The sequence below is a fragment of the Polypterus senegalus genome, chromosome 4 (assembly GCF_016835505.1).
Source record: "Polypterus senegalus isolate Bchr_013 chromosome 4, ASM1683550v1, whole genome shotgun sequence".
Taxonomy (NCBI): Eukaryota; Metazoa; Chordata; class Cladistia; order Polypteriformes; family Polypteridae; genus Polypterus; species Polypterus senegalus.
Genome location: NC_053157.1, coordinates 144374836 through 144398284, shown reverse-complemented (window position 1 = coordinate 144398284; position 23449 = coordinate 144374836). Strand labels below are relative to the sequence as shown.

General features: G+C 37.6%; 1 protein-coding gene across 1 annotated transcript in view; it reads left to right on the top strand.

The window, feature by feature from the left end:
• nfxl1 (nuclear transcription factor, X-box binding-like 1) overlaps positions 1–23449 on the top strand; it is a 143829-nt gene that overhangs the window by 37860 nt on the left and 82520 nt on the right. The window contains exons 10-12 of the mRNA XM_039751397.1: positions 1273–1397; positions 14497–14619; positions 16759–16849. Of these exons, the coding sequence (XP_039607331.1) occupies positions 1273–1397; positions 14497–14619; positions 16759–16849 (339 nt within the window). The remainder of the gene's footprint in view (positions 1–1272; positions 1398–14496; positions 14620–16758; positions 16850–23449) is intronic.

Here is a 23449-nt window from a genome sequence, read left to right as displayed (position 1 = left end):
GGGATTGGTAGGCCAAGGAAGACCTCCACTGTTAACAATAGTAAGATAGTGATACTGATGATAATGAAAAAGCATGAAAAGCCTGTCCAACAGAACAGAAAAAGCCTTAAGAGGCAGGTGTGTATGTGCCAGACACTACTATCAGCAGAAGACTTCATGAACAGAAATACAGCGATGCCACACTGCAAAATGCCAATTGCTAGTTAGCCACAAAAATAGGATGGGTCAGATTACAGTTTGTAATAAAGTACTTAAAAGAGGCTGCAGTATTCTGGATAAAGGTCTTGTGGGCAGACAAGACAAAGATTAACCTGTATCAGAGTGATGTCATGAGCAAAGTGTGAAGATGAAAAGGAAGTACCCAAGATCCAAAACATTCCACCTCATCTGTTAAACATTGGGGTGTTATGCCTAGGGCATGTATGGCCACAGGTATCGACACACTTCTCTCATTGATAATGTAACTGCTGACGGCAGTTGCACAATGAATTCTACATACTGCTAAGGCAACACAAGAGTTTTTCAAAGCTAACAAAAATGGAAAATTCTTGTATGACCAAACCAGTCACAAGAATTAAATCCAGTTGAGCATACCTTCCATATGCTGAAGAGAAAACTTAAGAGGACAAAACCCCGAAACAAACAGGAGCTGAAGATGGCATTTGAGGCTTGATGGAGCATCACCAGAGAAGATACTGAGTACCTGGTGATGTCCACGAATCGCAGATTTCAAGCAGTGCATTGCATGCAACGGAAGTGTAACAAAGTACTAAATAAGAATAAATTAATATACCTACCATTGCTATTTCCCAAACATTATAAGGGCCTGAAAAGTGTTGTAATTTCTACATGGTTTGATAAAAATAGCCCTAAATGAAAGTCTGCAATATGCCCTTTAATCACATCTGAATTGTTTGATTTGTAATTTTAAACTGTGGAGCACAGGAGTAAATCAAGGAAAAATGTATCTTTGTCTCAAACATTCTAGAGGCCAATGTATTTTTAAAGCATTGTCACCAAAAGCTGGAGGCCACTGTACACAAGTGGTATCTTGGTCAGATCAGACAGCAGGGCCTACTTGGCGTTTTAAACACTATACATTAAAGCTCTTTGTAACACGCCTTAAATCAGGTTACTAGCTGGAAACCCTTATAATAGTTATATGCTCTTCTCTGAACTTTGTTGTTGTTTCTTTTTTTTCCTTCTTCCTTTATGGAAACCTGTCATATGTAAGGAACTCTGCCAATGCATATTATTTATTTCTTTTTTCAGAATATTATCTTCCTTGCACAGATGATATCCCAACATGTGGTGATACTTGTGATAAACTTCTGGACTGTGGACTTCATAAATGCTCAATGCGTTGCCATCGTGGTCCATGTGAAACCTGCAGACAGGTGACTTTTTTTTCAATTCTGTTAGCAGGAATACTGCAGTGAACACACATACCGATATACTACATATATAGTATTAAGTGCTTGGTAGCCGTAGATGCAGTAAATGTCATTGACAGATACTGTTTGATGAAAACTTTATATGGTCATTAAAAAATTTAGGAAAAAATGTTCATGTTAGAATCATATATGCTTTTGAAAAATATTTCTTTTTCAGTTAATGATGAAAGGTATATAGTGGTAGAGGGTTGATTAAATTAGGTAGTATAATTTAAAACAAGATAGTAGTAATATATTAGGTTAGTGTTTCTCAACCTGTTGTACGTGCACCTCAGGGATTTGTGGGTTGGCACGAGAAAGCACAGCAAGTGTGGGATGAGTTGGGGGATGGGCCAGGAAGATACAGAGAGGGGGAACCAACCTCACTGTGTGTAAGAGAGAGAAGCTGCTGCAGTTTCAGTTACACCTCCAAATGCATACAACCCTGCTATATTTTTGAGACAATAGAAAGCTTTCATTATTAATGCTGTTGTCCGTTTATGGAATTAATTCAGGAACAAAGAATACTCTGTTTGTGCTTGCTTTGAGAGGAATCAGCTATCAGCTGCAGTCATTTTAACTTGTAGTGTTGTACATTTGAATGAGGGAGTTAAAAATATTGCCAGATTGATCACCATACATAGCCCTGATTTTAATGAATTTTGTAGGTAACTTATCTAAGTTAGATTTCCATGTATTGCATTCATTATTGCTAACAGGGCAGGCAAAACATAGTACCTTAATTGCTTAAATTGAATCTGCAAACATTTATTTCAGTCATTTTCATATCAAAGTAATGATCATTACTATAACAACTAAAATGTGCCAAACGTGATGAAAGTACAAGCAACACATAATTAGATGGTATGGGAGCGAAGGATGGAACTTTTCAAAAATAATAGCAAAGGCTCATCAGATATGTAAGGCAGCTTCAAAACAACAGAACAATTGCCAAATTATAGATATTCTAAATTGCCAAGATTAATTTAATAAAAGTAATAATAGATTTTATTAAAAAAGGTATTCTTAAAGTTGCAACAGATCTAAAAAGGAGGAAAAGATTTGTAAAATGAAAACATTATGGGTTGGTGACATTTGAAAATGGAGTTAATTTGACCTGTCCTTTAAATATTACTCATCAGGGTTATTAACTAGCTAGTATCTCCTCCATACACTGATGCAATATCACAACAGCAAAGTTACGGACATACGACATACAACTTACGAACGGGACCGCAGCTGCTGCATCTTCCTGGGAAACGCGACGCATGCGCCTCAGTAACTGCCGCTCTGTCATCTTCGGCCTGGGGACACTGCAAGAGATGGCTGGACGGAGGCTGGAGGGGGTGATTTTGCCGCTCGCACAGTGTATTGTCCCTTGGGCACACCCCATTCATTCTCAGTGGGCGGCAAGCGGTGACCTGGGGTCCATAGGCCCCAGGGCCACAGCTACCGCTTGTGTGCAGGACGGAGGCTTGATGGTGCGGTTCGCTGCCTGCTCACCATGCCGCCGCAGCTACTGCTCCTAACTGGACAGAGGCTGGATGGTGCATTTCACTGCCCGCCCACCGAGAACGAACGGGGCAGCCGTGTGTGCTGGTGATGCTGCAAGCAGTGACCCGATTGTGGCTGAACGGAAGCCATCGAGGGTGAATAGGGCGGTGGGGGGCAGCATTGTAGTGTGCCTCGGGTGGCTGCCTGTTGAATGGGGGCGGTGGTGGGCGATTCCCTACCTCCCTTTGGCTGTACCGTGTTCGTTCTCGGTGGGGAGACGCTGCAGGCAGCATACTGTAGTGGAGGTGACTGTGTGGTGGGCGGGTGGTGAACCGCCCCTCGCTGCCCCCATTCATTGTCAATAGCAAGCCTGCTTGTACTATTATATACAGTCATGGCCGAAATTATCAACACCCCTGGAATTTTCCCATAAAATGCACCATTTCTCCCAGAAAATAGTTTTGATAACAAATGTTTTGGTATACACATGTTTATTTCCTTTATGTGCATTGGAACAACACAAAAAACAGAGAAAAAAAGCCAAAAATGACATCATTTCACACAAAACTCAAACATCGGGCTGGACAAAATTATTGGTACCCTCAACTTAATATTTGGTTGCACACCCTTTGGAAAAAATAACTGAAATCAAGCACTTCCTATAACCATCAACAAGCTTGTTACACCTCTCAACTGGAATTTCCGACCACTCTTCTTTTGCATACTGCTCAAGGTCTCTCAGATTTGAAGGGCGCCTCGTCCCAACAGCAATTTTGAGATCTCTCCATAAGTGACCAATTGGATTTAGATCTGGACTCATTGCTGGCCACTTCAAAACTCTCCAGCGCTTTGTCTTCAACCATTTCTGGGTGCTTTTAAAGGTATGTTTGGGGTCATTGTCCTGCTGGAACACCCATGACTTCTGACGTAGACCCAGCTTTCTGACACTGGGCCCTACATTGTGCCCTAATATCTTATGGTAGTCTTCAGATTTCATGATGCCTTGCACACATTCAAGGCATCCAGTGTCACAGGCAGCAAAACATCCCCAAAACATCTTAGAACCTCCACCATGTTTGACTGTAGGTACTGTGTTCTTTTCTTCGTAGGCCTCATTCCATTTTCTGTAAACAGTAGAAGGATGAGCTTTACCATAAAGCTCTACCTTGGTCTCATCTGTCCACAAGATGTTCGCCCAGAAGGATTTTTGCTTCCTCAATTATATTTTGGCAAACTCCATTCTGGCTTTTTTATGTTTCTGTGTCAGCATTGGGGTCCTCCTGGCTCTCCTGCCATAGTGTTTCATTTCGTTCAGATGTCGACGGATAGTTTCAAGCTGACACTGTTGCACACTGAGTCTGCAGAACAGCTTGAATTTGTTTTGAAGTTGATTGAGGCTGTTTATCCACCATTCAGACTATTTGCTATAGATTTAAATGGTTAACTCTCTTTTGTTGATTTCATTATATTTTGCCCTTTCTCTGTGCACTTTGCTCCCTTCATTGTGTCTTAATTATGACAATTAAAAACTAGCATAACAGACATCCAGGCAAACAACACAGAATTGTGAAAAACTGCAACTGCTTTTGTGTCATCCCCACTAATTAGTAAATGAGTTAATTCAACAATCAGTACACCTGGAAAAGTAGAATGAAAATCAAAATGAAAATGTTAAAAAGAATACATTATTTCCATATACCTGCTTAAATATATAAAAAAATATTTACTTATTTTTACCAAACTTAGTTTTCTAATTTCTATATTGTTCCCAAAACACATATCAGGGAAATAACATTTTACTTAATTAGCCCAGGAGTCTAATTAAAAACAGGAGCTGGTTCGAACAAAAACCTGCAGTGGGTCCCCAGGACTGAGTTTGAAAACCCCTGTTCTGAATGAAAGTGCAAGACGATGCTAATCACTTGCAAAGGTGAAATTTAGCTTTTCCCAGGCAAGTGAATGTTTGCTTCTGTTTAAAGTATTTGTACTGTGCTCTATCAGCAGAAAAAACTCTTTTAGTAGCACTTGCTGTGCTGGTGGTGTCAAGCCACAAGAGAACTTAATCTTTACATTAGCTTTTCTTTGTTAATAAACGAGGCTTTTTATCTAATAGTAACAGTTAAAATGAAACAATGTGACTGATTGATTACACAATTAAGTTAAATTTTCTTGGGAAATTGAATTTCTTTGCTGCACTACAAAGCCTGCTACAGACTTGAGACTTGTTGTTGATTTACATATACACAAGATGGCAGTATATAAGGTGTATATATCAGATTGTTTTACATCCAGGAGAAGAATAGATAGGTGAAACATGTTTAATGTAGCAATGATCAGAAACATTTTAAGAGAATGGATGACAAGGTTCACTGCCAACTGTGTAATCTATACTAATAAAAGGCAAAGCCCTCACTCACTCACTCACTGACTCATCGTTAATTCTCCAAGTTCCCGTGTAGATAGAAGGCTGAAATTTGGCAAGCTCATTCCTTACAGCTTCCTTACAAACGTTGGGCAGGTTTCATTTCAAAATTCTACACGTAATGGTCATAACTGGAAGCTATTTTTATCCATATACTGTAATGGAGTTGAGCTCGAAATCCGTGGGGGGCGGAGTTTCGTGTGACATCATCACTCCTCCCATGTAATCACGTGAACTGACTGTCAACGCAGTACGTAGAAAACCAGGAAGAGCTCCAAAAACCGCTGAAGTAAACATGCATTGTATAATTGAGAAGGCAGCGAAACAATAAGAAGCGAGCGAGTGACATATACAACCATATTCATCAGTGCTGCTACTTCGGAAACAAAGCACGGTGTAAACCTAAAGTTTAAATTAAGTTCATAGACAGGCTGCCGCTGGCGTTTGTCATGCCCACGGGTAATGCGGGATACAAGTTTAATGAGAGGACGCAGGATATAAACAAGAGTTTTAATCACTTTGAAACTAAGTTAAAATTGCAGGTGAAGGGGTGTGCTTATGCAAATTCCGAGAGACTGTGTTTGTGGGGGATTGACAGTTAAGGCGGGTGGGGAAGTCACGTCATCATCTCCCCTCCCATTCACCTCATTTCGCTCTGAGCTCCGCAGCTAACACAGTGTTACGGAAGCGACTTTGTGACGCTGCCACCAAATACTCACAGAAAAATCCACAAGTTAATACACACGCTGTCTCTACAGTTTCTCCACATTGAATCCTCCAGGCACTACTTACAAAAGGTTACATTGACAATAGTGTTACGTTATTTTTAAAATGTTTCCTTTTCTTAGCACAAGCACAGCTGAGAAGCTTCGATGCATGTTATCCATAACGCGTTAAAAAATCACGCATTTAATCACACTTTGCATTACAAACAAAGGGGAACTTCTGTCAATGCATGATTTCCTGGTACACCGATTACATTGATCAGCGCTTCCCGATTCATTTTACCCTCACACCCCCTTGGTTTGAGAAGAAGTATGAAAAAATATGAGGTTAACACAGAAAAACAAATCACTAATGGAAGCTTTATGAATAATCGATTCGCCATCAATAATTGTTTTGGTAAAGCCATACTCAGTGTAATCCTCCTTCCATTTTATAATTTTTCCACCACTAGCCATGATTAAATGAACGGTAAAAAAGTAAGAATGAAGCGAGGGTGACTTATTCAGGCAGGCAGGCAGGCAACAGCTCAATAGCTCGAATTTGGATATGAGTAGGTTCTATTTAGTCGCCAGAAATATCTTTGTTAGGAATGGAAGTTGAATTTAGTCTTTAAATTTCTATGGTAAAGAAAAAGTTATGCAATGATGACTAAATTTAACTATATAAAGTCAAAATTTGTATATATAAAGTCATTCCCGAATATATAAAGTCAAGACTTGATTATATAAAGTCACTGTCGGAATAAATAAAGTCAAAACTTGAATATATAAAGTCAGCACTGGAATATATAAATTCAAAACTTGAATATATAATGTCATCCCCAAATATATAAATTCAAAACCTGAGTATATAAAGATGGCGTTGGAATATTTCAGAATATATAAAGTAAGTGCTGGAATATATAAAGTCAAAACTTAAATATATAAACTCAGCGTCGGAATATATAAAGTAAGCGCTGCAATATATAAAGTCAAAACTTCAATATATAAAGTTAGCGTCGGAATATACAAAGTCAGCGCTGGAATATCCATCCATATACCAACCTGTTGAATCCGACCACAGGGTCACGGGGGTCTGCTGGAGCCAATCCCAGCTAACACTGGGCACAAGGCAGGAACCAATCCTGGGCAGGGCACATGCATCATTTTTAAAACATTAACTGAACAGTGTTTTTTTAATTTATTTTTCTGAATACGTTTTTGTTAACTTAGTTCAGTTCAGGGTCTTTTCAATCAATAGATTTTGACTTTGACTTTATATATTCAGGAGTGAGTTTATATACTCCGACGCTGACTTTATATAATTAGGTTTTGACTTTATATATTCCGGGTATTTTGCTAAATATATATATATATATATATATATATATATATATATATATATATATATATATATATAGATATAGATATAGATATAGATCTATACTAATAAAAGGCAAAGCCCTCACTCACTCACTCACTCACTCACTCACTGACTCATCACTAATTCTCCAACTTCCCGTGTGGGTGGAAGGCTGAAATTTGGCAGGTTCATTCCTTACAGCTTCCTTTCAAAAGTTGGGCAGGTTTTATATTGAAATTCTACGCGTAATGGTCATAACTGGAAGCAGTTTTTCTCCATTTACTGTAATGGAGATGAGCTTTAACGCCGTGGGGGCGGAGTTTCGTGTGACATCATCACGCCTCTCACGTAATCACGCAGTACATAGAAAACCAGGAAGACCTCAAAAAGCGCTGAAGAAAACATGCATTATATAATTGAGAAGGCAGCGAAACAATAAGAAGCGAGCGAGTGACATATACAACCATATTCATGAGTTCTGCTACTTCGGAAACAAAGCACGATGTAAACCTACACTTTAAATTAAGTTCATAGACAGGCTGGCGTTTGTAATTTAGTGCCTGCCCATATAAGGCCGTCCATCAGCGGCAATCCAATAGCAAACTCCCACTAAATATTCACGGGTGAAGGACTGTGCTTATGGAGAGGAAGATGAGATGGTCAGGGTGGTGTTTGACACAAACTCAGCGAATCTGCGAGAGAAAGTTTTAAGTGCCAGGACTAAGGTAACATTAAATACAGCCATGGACATAGCACGAGATGGCACCAGCACAGCTGGGAACCTTCGATGCATGTACACCGAAGCGCTCACGTGAACTGGCGAGTGCACAGATAAAAGCAACAGTTCCAAAGAGCTGAACAAAACCGAATTACACAATTGAAAAGGCAGCAAAAATATGAAGCGTCTCATACATACAAGCATATTCATAAATCCAACTACTGCGGAAACAAAGCACACGTTGGAAAAAGTCAATGTCCCGCTAAAGGAAGACAGTGTAAAAACCTGTGCATGCAGTGTGTCAGGTCTCAGATAAAGAAGAACGAGCTGTTTATTGATGCAGTAAGAAGCGAATCGATGAATGAAACCTGTCATCTTTACAACGATTGACAAACACGGAATGTAAGTTGAACACAACACATCCTACAAATACAAACCTGATTGAAAGAAATAATGATAATCAAATCCTTGATGACAGCAACACTCAGTAACACTCACAAAACAAATACTGTATATTGACAGTCATGTTACGTTATTTTAAAATGTTCCCTTTTCTTTTTCTAGCTTTTTTAACACACTACTTCTCCGCTGCGATACGCGGGTATATATATGTATATATATATCCCGATCTACATACTCAAATAATGGATACTTTATTCGCCATCAATGATTGTTTTGGTAAAGCCATACTCAGTGTATTCATTAGATGAACGGTAAAAAAGTAAGGGCAAGGGGAGGATGACTTATTGAGGCATGCAGGCTGTAGTGCGCGTCAACTCTATCTGAATTGCGCGATCACATTTGAAAAATATATCTTTTCAAGTTCTATTTAGTCCATTAGTGTCAAACTCAAGGGCCGCGGGCCACATCCGGCCCGGCGTGTAATTATATCCGCCCGAGATCATTTTATATACTGTATTATTGTTATTAATGGCCCGGTATATGAAGCGCTGGTAACACAATAAACTACAGATCCCATAATGCAGCGCAGCTAGTTAGAGTTATTAGCACTGAGTTTGCACGGCGCTTTGGTGACTTTGAAGAACAAAAAAAGTCCGTCTACATGCGGCTCGAACCTTGTGCATGTTTGGTAGCACATATCTGTGTGAGAAGCTCTTCTCAGTGATAAAGACTAACAAAACAGCACACAGGAGTCGCCTCACTGATGAGCACCTGCAATCCATCCTGAGAATCTCCACAACACAGAACCTCACAGCAAACAGAAACGAACTTGTGGCCAAAAAAAGATGCCAAGCGTCCAGCTCTAAAATGACATATGAGCAAAGACAACTGAATGGTTTGATTTGTTATTGCATGTAAGAGCGGGAGTCAACCGTTTTAACAAACAGCGTATTGCACTGATACGAAATAGCTGTGTGTGTATATATGTAGATATGTATGTATATATACAGTATATATGTATTTGTGTGTATATATGTGTGTGTATGTATGTATGTGTGTGTATATATGTGTGTGTATATATGTAGATATATATATGTATGTATATATGTGTATATGTATAGATATGTATATATATATATGTTTATGTGTGTGTGTGTATATATATATATATGACAACAACACTCATCACTCACAACAGTGACAAAACAATTACATTAACAATCATGTTACGTTATTTTTAAAAATTTTCCTTTTCTTTTTCATAGCTTCTTTAACACACTACTTCTCACTGCGAAACGCGGGTATTCTGCTAGTATTTTGAATAAATAACAAAGAATCATTTCTGCAGTTCATTACCAAGTACAAAACGAGCATAATGTTTGTGAGATCAGACTGCAGCACTAGCAAGGAAAAAAATCTGCTGACCAGAAGTCGGGATCATATAGCGTATGTGTGTACTTATTGAAGTAGACATGTTACCAGTCAATGTAGATGATTAATTATCTTGAGCAAAAAGATCTAAATATCTTAAAAACACAACTATTCACATTAAGTATATCTGAATTCAAAACTCAGATGAAAACTGACCAGTGAAATCAGTATTATTACAGAAATTATTGTTCCATTGAAGCACAGAGTTGATAGCCATGTCAAGAAGCAGGGCAAAATGCTTTTGTATATTCATGACATTGTGATCAGTAATTTACCTACCTTCCATAAATTTGGCCTCTGTATCTTGTTTTTATTGTGTACAGTAATCCCTCCTCAATCGCGGGGGCTGCATTCCAGAACCCTAAACCCCCATAGCCCCAAAGCAATGGATGAAAATCCGCGAAGTAGAAACCATATGTTTGTATGGTTATTTTTATATATTTTAAGCCCTTATAAACTCTCCCACACTGTTAACATTATTAGAGCCCTCTAGACATGAAATAACACCCTTTAGTCAAAAGTTTAAACTGTGCTTCATGACAAGACAGAGATGACAGTTCTTTCTCACAATTAAAAGAATGCAAACATATCTTCCTCTTCAAATAATGCGTGTCAGGAGCAGAGAATGTCAGAGAGAGAGAGACCGAGAGAGAGAGAGAAGTAAACAATCAAAATTCAATAGGGCTGTTGGGCTTTTAAGTATGCCAAAGCACCGGGATAAAGCGGCATTTTTTAGAGGAGTGTCCGTATCCTCTGTGCAAACAGCCCCTCTGCTCACACCCCCTCCGTCAGGCGCAGAGAGAGTGAGAGAGACAGAGAAAAGCAAACAATCAAGCACCGCACAGGAAGCATATCGAATATCATTGAGGAGTTTTATTTAATACGTAATACATGCTCTGATTGGGTAGCTTCTAAGCCATCTGCCAATAGCGCCCCTTGTATGAAATCAACTGGGCAAACAAACTGAGGAAGCATGTACCATAAATTAAAAGACCCATTGTCCGCATAAATCTGCAAACCAGCGAAAAATCCGTGATATATATTTAGACTAGCAAAATACCCGTGCTTCGCAGCGGAGAAGTAGTGTGTTAAAGAAGATATGAAAAAGAAAAGGAAACATTTTAAAAATAACCTAACATGATTGTCAATGTAATTGTTTTGTCACTGTTATGAGTGTTGTCGTCATATATATATATATATATATATATATATATACACACATACAGTGGTGTAAAAAACTATTTGCCCCTTCCTGATTTCTTATTCTTTTGCATGTTTGTCACACAAAATGTTTCTGATCATCAAACACATTTAACCATTAGTCAAATATAACACAAGTAAACACAAAATGCAGTTTTTAAATGATGGTTTTATTATTTAGGAGAAAAAATCCAAACCTACATGGCCCTGTGTGAAAAAGTAATTGCCTCCTTGTTAAAAAATAACCTAACTGTGGTGTATCACACCTGAGTTCAATTTCCGTAGCCACCCCAGGCCTGATAATTGCCACACCTGTTTCAATCAAGAAATCACTTAAATAGGAGCTGCCTGACACAGAGAAGTAGACCAAAAGCACCTCAAAAGCTAGACATCATGCCAAGATCCAAAGAAATTCAGGAACAAATGAGAACAGAAGTAATTGAGATCTATCAGTCTGGTAAAGGTTATAAAGCCATTTGTAAAGCTTTGGGACTCCAGTGAACCACAGTGAGAGCCATTATCCACAAATGGCAAAAACATGGAACAGTGGTGAACCTTCCCAGGAGTGGCGGCCGACCAAAATTACCCCAAGAGCGAGAGCGACTCATCCGAGAGGTCACAAAGACCCCAGGACAACGTCTAAAGAACTGCAGGCCTCACTTGCCTCAATTAAGATCAGTGTTCACGACTCCACCATAAGAAAGAGACTGGGCAAAAATGGCCTGCATGGCAGATTTCCAAGACGCAAACCACTGCTAAGCAAAAGAACATTAGGCTCGTCTCAATTTTGCTAAGAAACATCCCAATGATTGCCAAGACTTTTGGGAAAATACCTTGTGGACTGATGAGACAAAAGTTGAACTTTTTGGAAGGCAAATGTCCCATTACATCTGGCGTAAAAGGAACACAGCATTTCAGAAAAAGAACATCATACCAACAGTAAAATATGGTGGTAGTAGTGTGATGGTCTGGGGTTGTTTTGCTGCTTCAGGACCTGGAAGGCTTGCTGTGATAGATGGAACCATGAATTCTACTGTCTACCAAAAAATCCTGAAGGAGAATGTTCGGCCATCTGTTCGTCAACTCAAGCTGAAGCGATCTTGGGTGCTGCAACAGGACAATGACCCAAAACACACCAGCAAATCCACCTCTGAATGGCTGAAGAAAAACAAAATGAAGACTTTGGAGTGGCCTAGTCAAAGTCCTGACCTGAATCCAATTAAGATGCTATGGCATGACCTTAAAAAGGCAGTTCATGCTAGAAAACCATCAAATAAAGCTGAATTACAACAATTCTGCAAAGATGAGTGGGCCAAAATTCCTTCAGAGCGCTGTAAAAGACTCATTGCAAGTTATCGCAAATGCTTGATTGCAGTTATTGCTGCTAAGGGTGGCCCAACCAGTTATTAGATTCAGGGGGCAATTACTTTTTCACACAGGGCCATGTAGGTTTGGATTTTTTTTCTCCCTAAATAATAAAAGCCATCATTTAAAAACTACATTTTCTGCTTACTTGTGTTCAATTTGACTAATGGTTAATGTGTTTGATGATCAGAAACATTTTGTGTGACAAACATGCAAAAGAATAAGAAATCAGGAAGGGGGCAAATAGTTTTTCACACTGAAATATACACACTGTATATTTCTTAACTAAAATGCAGATGATAAATTGGGTAGAGGCTGGAGAGAAGAAGTGCCAGATCGCAGAATCATTGAGGCTGGCCTTAAAAGGAGCCATTGTAGAATGTACAAGAGAGGGTGCATATAGGTTGCACTCACTGTACCTATAACTGCTTAGGAGGCTGAAATTGGCTCATGGAGTTGGAGAAAGTGGGACAAAAGATGTTACCTCTGACACAAAATAAGATGTGAGGAAGAGTCAGTGGCCTGAATATACTGGCATGTGGCACAGCAAATCTGAGTGCAGAGCTGTGTGGAAGATCATGGAAGATTTAAACAACCCTTTAATTTAAACTTACAATTAATTCTCCATCTGCTGTGGTGTTTATATGAAAATGTTGTGTTCCAAGTAAATCATTGTAATCACTCAATTATTTAAAAAAAATATATATATATATATATATATATATATATATATATATATATACACAGTATACATATATATATTCAGGCTGTCCCCGGGTTACGTACGAGATAGGGACTGTAGGTTTGTACTTAAGTTGAATTTGTATGTAAGTCGGAACAGGTACATTATTTTAATAAATGCTATTGCTGACCAACTGTAACCAAGTGCTCTGCCAATGAATGATGGCCAAGGATAGGTGTGCCAAGCGTGTGACATTATATTCAAAAAGACTTGAGGCTGTAATTACTGCCAAAGGTACATCGACAAAGTATTGAGCAAAGGCTGTGAATACTTAAGTACATGTGATTTCTCAGTTTTTATTTTTAATAAATTTGCAAAAACCTCAAGTAAACTTTTTTCACGTTGTCATTATGGGGTGTTGTGTGTAGAATTCAGAGGAAAAAAATGAATTTAATCCATTTTGGAATAAGACTGTAACATAACAAAATGTGTAAAAAGTGATGCACTGTGAATAATTTCCGGATGCACTGTATAGATAGATCTTGAATGTCGTTCTTGGTCTCAATCAGCATCAAATGCCATGATATACACAACATGAGTCATGATTTTAATGTGCAAGGTACCTCAGTCCATTAAATTGGGCTTCAGGGCTTCTCACAGCTAGCAGTTATCATGGCTGCTAGCTGTGGCATACAGGAAAAGAACTGTGGTGAACTTTGGTGACAGTGAAGTTCATTGCACAGGCTGACTTTTCATTTTCATCTCAAGCACTGGTCATGTACCTCAAGTGCAAAAGAAAGTCCTACACAACCAAACAGTTGGAGGTGCAGGATTCCTCCACCATGTTACTGAGCCTCAAGTCCATCAAGCATGTGGCATTTCTGTCAGAAAAAGAGCTTCAACGACATTGGATGACAGTGAAGGAAATTGTAGTAACCTCAGTGGAGTGATCTAGTGTGTTATATTTTGTGACAGATGCATGTACCCAGCATTCTTTGAAGAGCAGTGGTTTAAGTGTTACTAGTTATGTTTATAATTATGAGCTTTCATAAGAGTTAGTATGAAATATTGTAAATTTTCACTTTTTTTTTTTTTTCTTATTTTGAACATTAAACATTTTTGATTTTTTTTTCAGTTTTTTAGCGGGTTAAACTATATAAATTTTGCAAAATCAATGCTAATAATGTTATGGTGTTCATATGCTAATCACTTTTGTATTATAATTAGGTGTTAATATCTTTCAGTTTATATTAATCTTTTGAATTTGCTTTTGCTTTTCCAGGAGGTGGAAAAACAATGTAGATGTGGTAAATATTCAAGACACATGCCATGCCACAAGGAGTACATTTGTGAATCAAAGTGCCCTAAAATGAGAAATTGTGAACGACATCAATGCAAGCGAAAGGTTCTGTTGAAATCAGTATAATTTATTTAAGCATTTTTGAAAACAAAAGTAATCTTCTTCATTAGGTGACAATTGCAGCACATGTAACTAATCTGTGGTCTGTTAGCCAAAAGTCTTAAATGTATGTGTGGCATTAAAGTAACAGAAAATGGAAATAATATGTGTTTTGATAGTGCTAAGCACTCATGCCTGTTAATGCAGTACTATGTACTCTTGTGATATCCTACGTAAATATGTGCTTAGAGATGTGCAGATAACAGATTCAGTATTGTAAGCAAATAACATCTGGAGAAACTAGAGAAAAATGTAGTGGCCTAATTTCTGAACTATAGGATAAAAGTATGAAAGTATAAAGATTTACACAAGGTGCAAGTATTTATACAATGTATGGTTTTAGCTATCTGTTTGGAGTCTTTACTTCACATAAATATTAGATGTTTTCTTTATTTGGAGAATTGTAGACATGTAAAAAATGTTTTTTTCATAGTAATTAAATATGACACCATGGTGTGTTTCAAATTTTTGTTATACAGGGTGAGCCAAAATGAAGTACCACAATTCTCATGGTCATTGTGTGAGGTATTGGCAACCGAGTGGGTTGGGGTGGGTGTCTTTTAATAGGTGATCCCTTGTAGTTTTCAGTCGGCAACATGCCTTGATCACTTGAGCACCATGCTTTCACTGTCGAAGTGTTCTTCAAAAACGATGAATCAATCATCACTACGCAACACACCTTCCAAACTCATTTCAGCATTCTTTCTATCAATGACGTCCCAAACCAGAAAACAATTCTTCAGTGAATGACGAGACGAGTACAACTTTGAACAGTAAATGTCCAGGCCGTCCTCGGACTGTACGAACACCTGAAATCATCCAAGATGTAAGGGCATCAATTTAGCAGTTTTTATGTGAATTTCCCCTTGGGATTAATAAAGTATCTATCTATCTATCTAGACAGTCAGCGCACAAACATGCTTATGCCTTAGGCAATTCCAACACATCTTTGGGGAGGATTTTGTTTGAGGACCTTAATTTCCATCCATACAAAATCATGGTAGTGCAGGAACTCACTGAGAGAGACTGGGAGAGCTGTAGAAAATTGTGTGTTAACATTCTGCAAACCGTTCATCAAGATGCTATTGTCATGTGGAGCGACGAGGCACATTTCCATTTGAATGGTTGCATAAATAAGCAAAACTTTCCTGTTGGGCTGAAACCAACCCTCGTGAACTTCATTAGAGACCCCTGCACAGTGAGCATGTTAAAGTTGCACCGTTGCAGAATTTGCCATTGTAGGCCCTTACTTTTTTGTGATGGGGGGGGGAAGCAATGGTCACCGTCACTTCAGAACATTACATTGAAATGCTAACTTTTTGCGTCCCCAACTGGAAGAAATAGATGTTATGGATGCCTGAAGCAACAGCTCATATGGTGTGGAGATCCATGCAAATTTTGCGGGAGATGTTTCCAGGGAAGCTGATCTTCCTGTGCAGTGCTGGCCTTCACATTCGCCTGATCTCGCTCTATGCTGTTTCTTCTTGTGAGCCTATCTCAAATTGAAGATATAAACATACCGACCTTAAAACCTTGAATGAGTCATGCGAGCATTCAGAAATTGTCTCGAAGAGTGTATTTCTAATGATGGCCACCACCTTGAAGACATCATTTTTAAAACACAGTGAAAAAATCAATTTTGTGTACGCTTTCTTGTGTCGTAATGAAATTTATTTTATCTTTTAGCATTTTTGTAGAATAAATGTTTGAAATGTGGTACTTCTTTTTGGATAACCTTGTATTTTGCATTCTTTTGGATGAATATTCTTAAGAAGCTATTTTAGGTAGAGTGGCCTATTATAAAATAAATGTATTGTTATTAGTCTTCAAAGGGTAGAACTTTGGTGTCACCTCGATTTAAATGTAAATTTTATATAAATTATGCTTCTTTAAGTTAGTAACTATACCGGCGATAACTCTAGTATCTCTTATTTAAAGCATAAAAGGTCTTCTTCTTAATTCAAATGTCTTTTGCTCCATTTAAACAAACTCGTTTTCATTTTATTTCAATTTACCTGCATATGATATTTCTGCACAAGAAAATGCTTACTGATTTACTAAAATGATTTTACTTTGATTTAACAGTGCTGTTCTGGAAACTGTCTGCCATGTGATCAACACTGTAATCGTAGTCTTGGATGCAGAAACCACAAATGTCCATCTCTCTGCCACAGGGGTAAGTGTATGTAAGAAGAAATGAGCTATAATAAAGATATTTCATACTGTATTGTAATTAAAGCTTTTGTATCTGTCAGCTATCTCACTTTGTGTTTGTATCACCCATTGATCTCCACGTGATGCATCAAACCACAAACACAAACAGATGCATTGATTAACCCAGTAGTGTAAAAAAAAAAAAAGGGGACAGTCCCAGGCACCACAGTCAATCAATTACTAACCCATTAATAAAAATAAAAAATAATGCTAAGTAATAAAATAAATACTGTAAATACAGTAAATAAATGTGCTGTTAATTTCTGTTATATCAGAAAAATGAATGGTTTGTTTCACTCATGCTAAAATACACACCAGTGATCCAAAAGGCCAGATTTCTCCTCTGATTTTAGCTCTTCAGAGGCTCATGCCAATTTTGCATTTGAATTTAATGCTATGGTATGGATATATTTTAAGTATTTACTCTGCTTTTGGACAAACAGGTAACATACAATTCTGTACACAATCCTTATAGTGGGGCTTGGTTCTGCCTAGTGTCATTTTTGGATGTGTGAAACCATCCTAGTTACTTAGGCCAAGCCAAATTTAGTCCTGTTTACCCTTGCAGACTAAGGGTAGCAAATGCAGGCCTTATTTACAAACCATACCCAGTAAAGCAAGCATACATTAATGAAATAGCTGAGTAAGCCCCAACAAAGTCAAAGTCCATTTCATCTTTTTTTTTTTTTTTAAATAGATTTGTTTTTGATAATGCTGCCTATCCTCCCCCGACACATCTTACTGGACCCCCTTTATCCACCAGCTGAATTTATCACATTAGGCACTAGAGCAGTGCTACTCAAGTTTGTGTACACCAAGGGCTAAAATCTGAGAATTAGCCTGACTGAAGGGCAGCACAACTTAACATTTTCTGAGATTTTTTGAGTAGTTTAATTTAATTAAATTAAATAATGCATTTTCTTTTCATTTGGGGTTAAATTTAATAAACAATCCCAAGTTTAAAATGATAATAAATGTAGCAATCAGCACTTTATTTAAAGTTGAGCTAACATAAGATTTCTTTTGTAATCATATCACTAGATAAGGACAATTTTAATTTAATAACATTTACAGTATCTGAAATGGAGTGTAAAGTAAAAATGCACCTTAAAATAATTATGAAAGTTATTTGAAACATTACTATAATTTGGATCTATTAACAATTTATTATTCAATCTTCTTTTGCTCCTTTTATTTTTCCATAAATACAAACTTCACTTTTCACTTCTGCCCCACCACTCAGGCCATAAAATTACTGAACTCTCACAAACCTGATCCTACCTTCTATGCACTGTGCACTGTACCCACCTTCTGGTTTATGTGTAATTGTACTGTATGTTACCTCTTAACTATTTATCTTATTTACTTATACTTTTTATTCAATTTTTATTTACTGTATTTATACATCACAGAAACTGTGATTTCATTATACTGTCGCTGTCTTTGTGACAGTAAAAATCTCTAATCTAAACATACAAATCATGCAGTCAGAAAACTATATGCCATGGTATTCTATTTTCAAGCACATTTAACAGTACTGTACATGCTTTTACCAGAGACACTATGTTTCTAACTAAATAATTTGCATTCTTTTATTACAGATATAGCTGGGAAAGTTCTTTTACACGTTACTGGGGAAAAAAGATTAAACTATTATATAAGTAACTATTGATGATTGATAAATCACATAATCTACCCACAATTTGGTTAGAGAAATAATTCTATTAAATTTCTGTGATTATCATTAGTACTAGGTTGTTGTACCGTGTTAGCCATTGTGAATGTAGAGAAAAGCCAAGCAAAATGACACCTTTTATTGGCTAACTAAAAAGATTACAATATGCAAGCTTTCGAGGCAACTCAGGCCCCTTGTTCAGGCAAGATGTAATCAAAGTCTGTGATTATCATTGAATTTGTATATTTAAATTTTCTTTTTACAAGTCTAATTTTGATTAAACAAGTATTTCATATTATAAAATGTACCATTTAAAGAATGTTGGTATGAGTTCACAAATTTGAATGCTAAACCATATGAATGATGACCATGCAAAAACAAATAAATGTCTATTAATAATCGGAGTGAAAGAATCTTTAATTCATTTGTAAATTTGCAAGCATGTGTATTCAATATTATTGTCACAATAGCAGAATAGGGGATTGGTATATATCCAGACATATCAATATTTAAGCCTGTAATCAGGTGGCAGGGAAGAAGTTTGAAGTGAACTTAATTATTTGATGGGTCAAAAGCAGGATACCTTTTACATTGTTTAATCTAAGACACCATTTGGTTGAGTAGGGATTTCCAGTCAATATTAAAAATTATACCATGGGCAGACTTTTTGATTCAGACAGCTCAAACAAAGAAAACACAAAACTCAATCTTTATGTAAGAAGCAATTGTCTTTCTAAAAGTTAAAGATTAATGATTTATATACAAAGTAAACATTTGAGGATGCTGATAAGCTTGTTCATCTTTGCTGGAGTGTGTTTTGCAAGATACACCTTTAAAGTTAAGATTACATTGTGTGATTTGGATTTGGTTGAGAATGGCAAATTTTAATTTATCAGTTTTCTATGGTGTTTTACTTAGTGTATTCATAGAGCATCAGATTAGTTAGAATTTCTTTATCTGAGATGATTTCACGTTTCACAACTAAGCAATAATGAAGTTGGCCATTATGATTATACTACTTACTGAATTACTGTTCTTTGCTAATGCAGGCATTTGTACATTTATGACTTCAAAAATCAGTGTATGATTTTTTTTTTAATTTTTTTTTTTTTTTTAATCCAGTGAGGATTTGTATCTGTAAATTCTTGGCAGGTGTATGTGTTTTTTAAGTACTATATACAATTTGTACTCTGACAATCCAAAAATGATGACCATTTCTCTGAAAAATCTGCATGTTATGTATTTATGATGATTACCTCAATGTGAGAACTGTGAGATAGTCGGACCACTTTATGGCAAGAAGAAGAAAAGAAAGCATAACCCAATATAAACTATCTTTTCATCCATCCATCCATTTTCCAACCCGCTGAATCTGAACACAGGGTCACGGGGGTCTGCTGGAGCCAATCCCAGCCAACACAGGGCACAAGGCAGGAACCAATCCTGGGCAGGGTGCCAACCCACCACAGGACACACACAAACACACCCACACACCAAGCACACACTAGGGCCAATTTGGAATCGCCAATCCACCTAACCTGCATGTCTTTGGATTTTCTGAATTCATTTACAGTGGTACAGCATCATTGGGCATAAGACAGGCACTAACCATAAATGGGTGCCACTTTGTTGACCCTTGCTATCCCATTTAAGGCCAATTGAAAATCACCAGTCAAATGCATTGTAAATTGTAACTCCATCACAGTAATTTATTTCTGGTTTCTGTGAATTGTTATTTCAGTATTATGCCAGTTCTGTGCACATGCATTAAGCAGGGTTGTCATCTGTGTGAATGTAGATGTGCGAGTCGATGACTCATGGTAGTGCTACATACAATAAAACATCCAGGCGAAGATCTTTATGTTTCAGTGTTGCCACAGCAACTCACTTCCTGCATGATAATAAGAAGACATTATGATAAAGGAATGGAAGGAGAAGAAGGTGAAGTGGAGATTTTGTAGGATAGAACTGTCTCCAGTCGGTGTATTGCTTGTTTTCCACCATCTGAGTATATGTTTGGTGTAAAAATTGCCTCCTCAGAAGATTATACATTCTTGAAGGTGGGGAGAATCTTAGCTTGTGTGAAAGTTTGCCTCAGTAGCTCAGGACACACAAGTGAGGATCCATTTTGAAACAAATGAGACTGATTCAGTTAATTTGGTTAGGGTGGCTTTGTGCGTTTTTTTTTTTTTTACTTTTACAACCATTTATGTCTGTTTGAAGGGGCCAGTTTCATTCATAACTCTTTAACTTGCACTGTATCTAGTGTCCTAGGTTTGAATCCCATAACACATCACATTGTTTGTGTGAAGTTTGTATGTTATTTTGTCTGCATTGGTTTTCCTCCAAACATTCTGGTTTTTCATATTACTGTATATTTTACATAACCTGTGGAGCAAGATTAGTGGTATGTTGTGTTTCATTCAAGCATACAAATGAGAATTCCATTGCAATCTCTATATGTGGCAATTAAATCTGAGCTGAATTTCATATTGTTTGTGAAATGAAAACGATTTTTGAAGAAGCCGACAGCATTGATTACCTGCATGCAATGGGATTAATGTGGTGTGGCATGTGGTTGTATAACAAGAGCAGTGCATAGGAAACAAAAAAGATTATGTGATGTTTCTATAACTGAACGTAGCTCCACAAGCCAATTACCTGTTTGTTTATGTATGTATGTATTTTGTAGTCCATGCTGAGATTGTCATCTTGTGAATACAGGTGGGAGAAGCAGAACAGTTGAGCATGGTGTGTATAAATTAATAAAAGAAGCTAGTAACTTCAAGTGTTTCTTAACGGTAGAAAGTTGTTCATGTTATGATGAGGCAATTTTGGGTTTTAGGCTTTGATGTTGAAAAGAGTTGTGATTTATACCAATTTTAAGCTAATTTTAAAATAATTTTCCTAATCTTAATCTTTTATAACATTAGCAAATACCATTTCCACATGTGTCCTGTAGTTGGGAATCCTGCAGTAATCCCAGTCTGTTAGTGTACCCTGTTGCACATGCTTTCTTCTTTCCATGCACCTATGAAAGAAAATAAATGACTGAGAGTGGCACAGTTTTCCAGAATTCTGACTGAGATGTGTGTTAGGTTATCTTTTTATGCTTAATAGGATATACATTTTAACTTTCAGATTATTATTTGGATTAATAGTCAAAATGATGCTTGCACGACTTTTTTGTGTACAACATATACAAACCGGATTCCAAAAAAGTTGGGACATTATACAAATCGTGAATAAAAACTGAATGCAATGATGTGCAGGTGCCAACTTCTAATATTTTATTCAGAATAGAACATAAATCACGGAACAAAAGTTTAAACTGAGAAAATGTATCATTTTAAGGGAAAAATATGTTGATTCAGAATTTCATGGTGTCAACAAATCCCAAAAAAGTTGGGACAAGGCCATTTTCACCACTGTGTGGCATCTCCCCTTCTTCTTACAACACTCAACAGACGTCTGGGGACCGAGGAGACCAGTTTCTCAAGTTTAGAAATAGGAATGCTCTCCCATTCTTGTCTAATACAGGCCTCTAACTGTTCAATCGTCTTGGGCCTTCTTTGTCGCACCTTCCTCTTTATCATGCGCCAAATGTTCTCTATAGGTGAAAGATCTGGACTGCAGACTGGCCATTTCAGTACCCGGATCCTTCTCCTACGCAGCCATGATGTTGTGATTGATGCAGAATGTGGTCTGGCATTATCTTGTTGAAAAATGCAGGGTCTTCCCTGAAAGAGATGACGTCTGGATGGGAACATATGTTGTTCTAGAACCTGAATATATTTTTCTGCATTGATGGTGCCTTTCCAGACATGCAAGCTGCCCATGCCACACGCACTCATGCAACCCCATACCATCAGAGATGCAGGCTTCTGAACTGAGCGTTGATAACAACTTGGGTTGTCCTTGTCCTCTTTGGTCCGGATGACATGGCGTCCCAGATTTCCAAAAGAACTTGAATCGTGACTCGTCTGACCACAGAACAGTCTTCCATTTTGCCACACTCCATTTTAAATGATCCCTGGCCCAGTGACAACGCCTGAGCTTGTGGATCTTGCTTAGAAATGGCTTCTTCTTTGCACTGTAGTTTCAGCTGGCAACGGCGGATGGCACGGTGGATTGTGTTCACTGACAATGGTTTCTGGAAGTATTCCTGAGCCCATTCTGTGATTTCCTTTACAGTAGCATTCCTGTTTGTGGTGCAGTGTCGTTTAAGGGCCCAGAGATCACGGGCATCCAGTATGGCTTTACGGCCTTGACCCTTACGCACAGAGATTGTTCCAGATTCTCTGAATCTTCAGATGATGTTATGCACAGTTGATGATGATAGATGCAAAGTCTTTGCAATTTTTTGCTGGGTAACACCTTTCTGATATTGCTCTACTATCTTTCTGCGCAACATTGTGGGAATTGGTGATCCTATACCCATCTTGGCTTCTGAGAGACACTGCCACTCTGAGAAGCTCTTTTTATACCCAATCAGGTTGCCAATTGACCTAATTAGTGTTCATTGGTCTTCCAGCTCTTCGTTATGCTCAAATTTACTTTTTCCAGCCTCTTATTGCTACTTGTCCCAACTTTTTTGGGATTTGTTGACACCGTGAAATTTTGAATCAACATATTTTTCCTTTAAAATGATACATTTACTTGGATTAAACGTTTGATCTGTCATCTACGTTCTATTACAAACAAAATATTGACATTTGCCATCTCCACATCATTGCATTCAGTTTTTATTCACAATTTGTTTAGTGTCCCAACTTTTTTGGAATCCGGTTTGTACATAAAATGACTCAATTTATTTAACAATCCCTTTGATCAAGATGCAGCTTATTGCTAATCACTACTTTTCTTTAATAACTTTTCTTGTGTTCA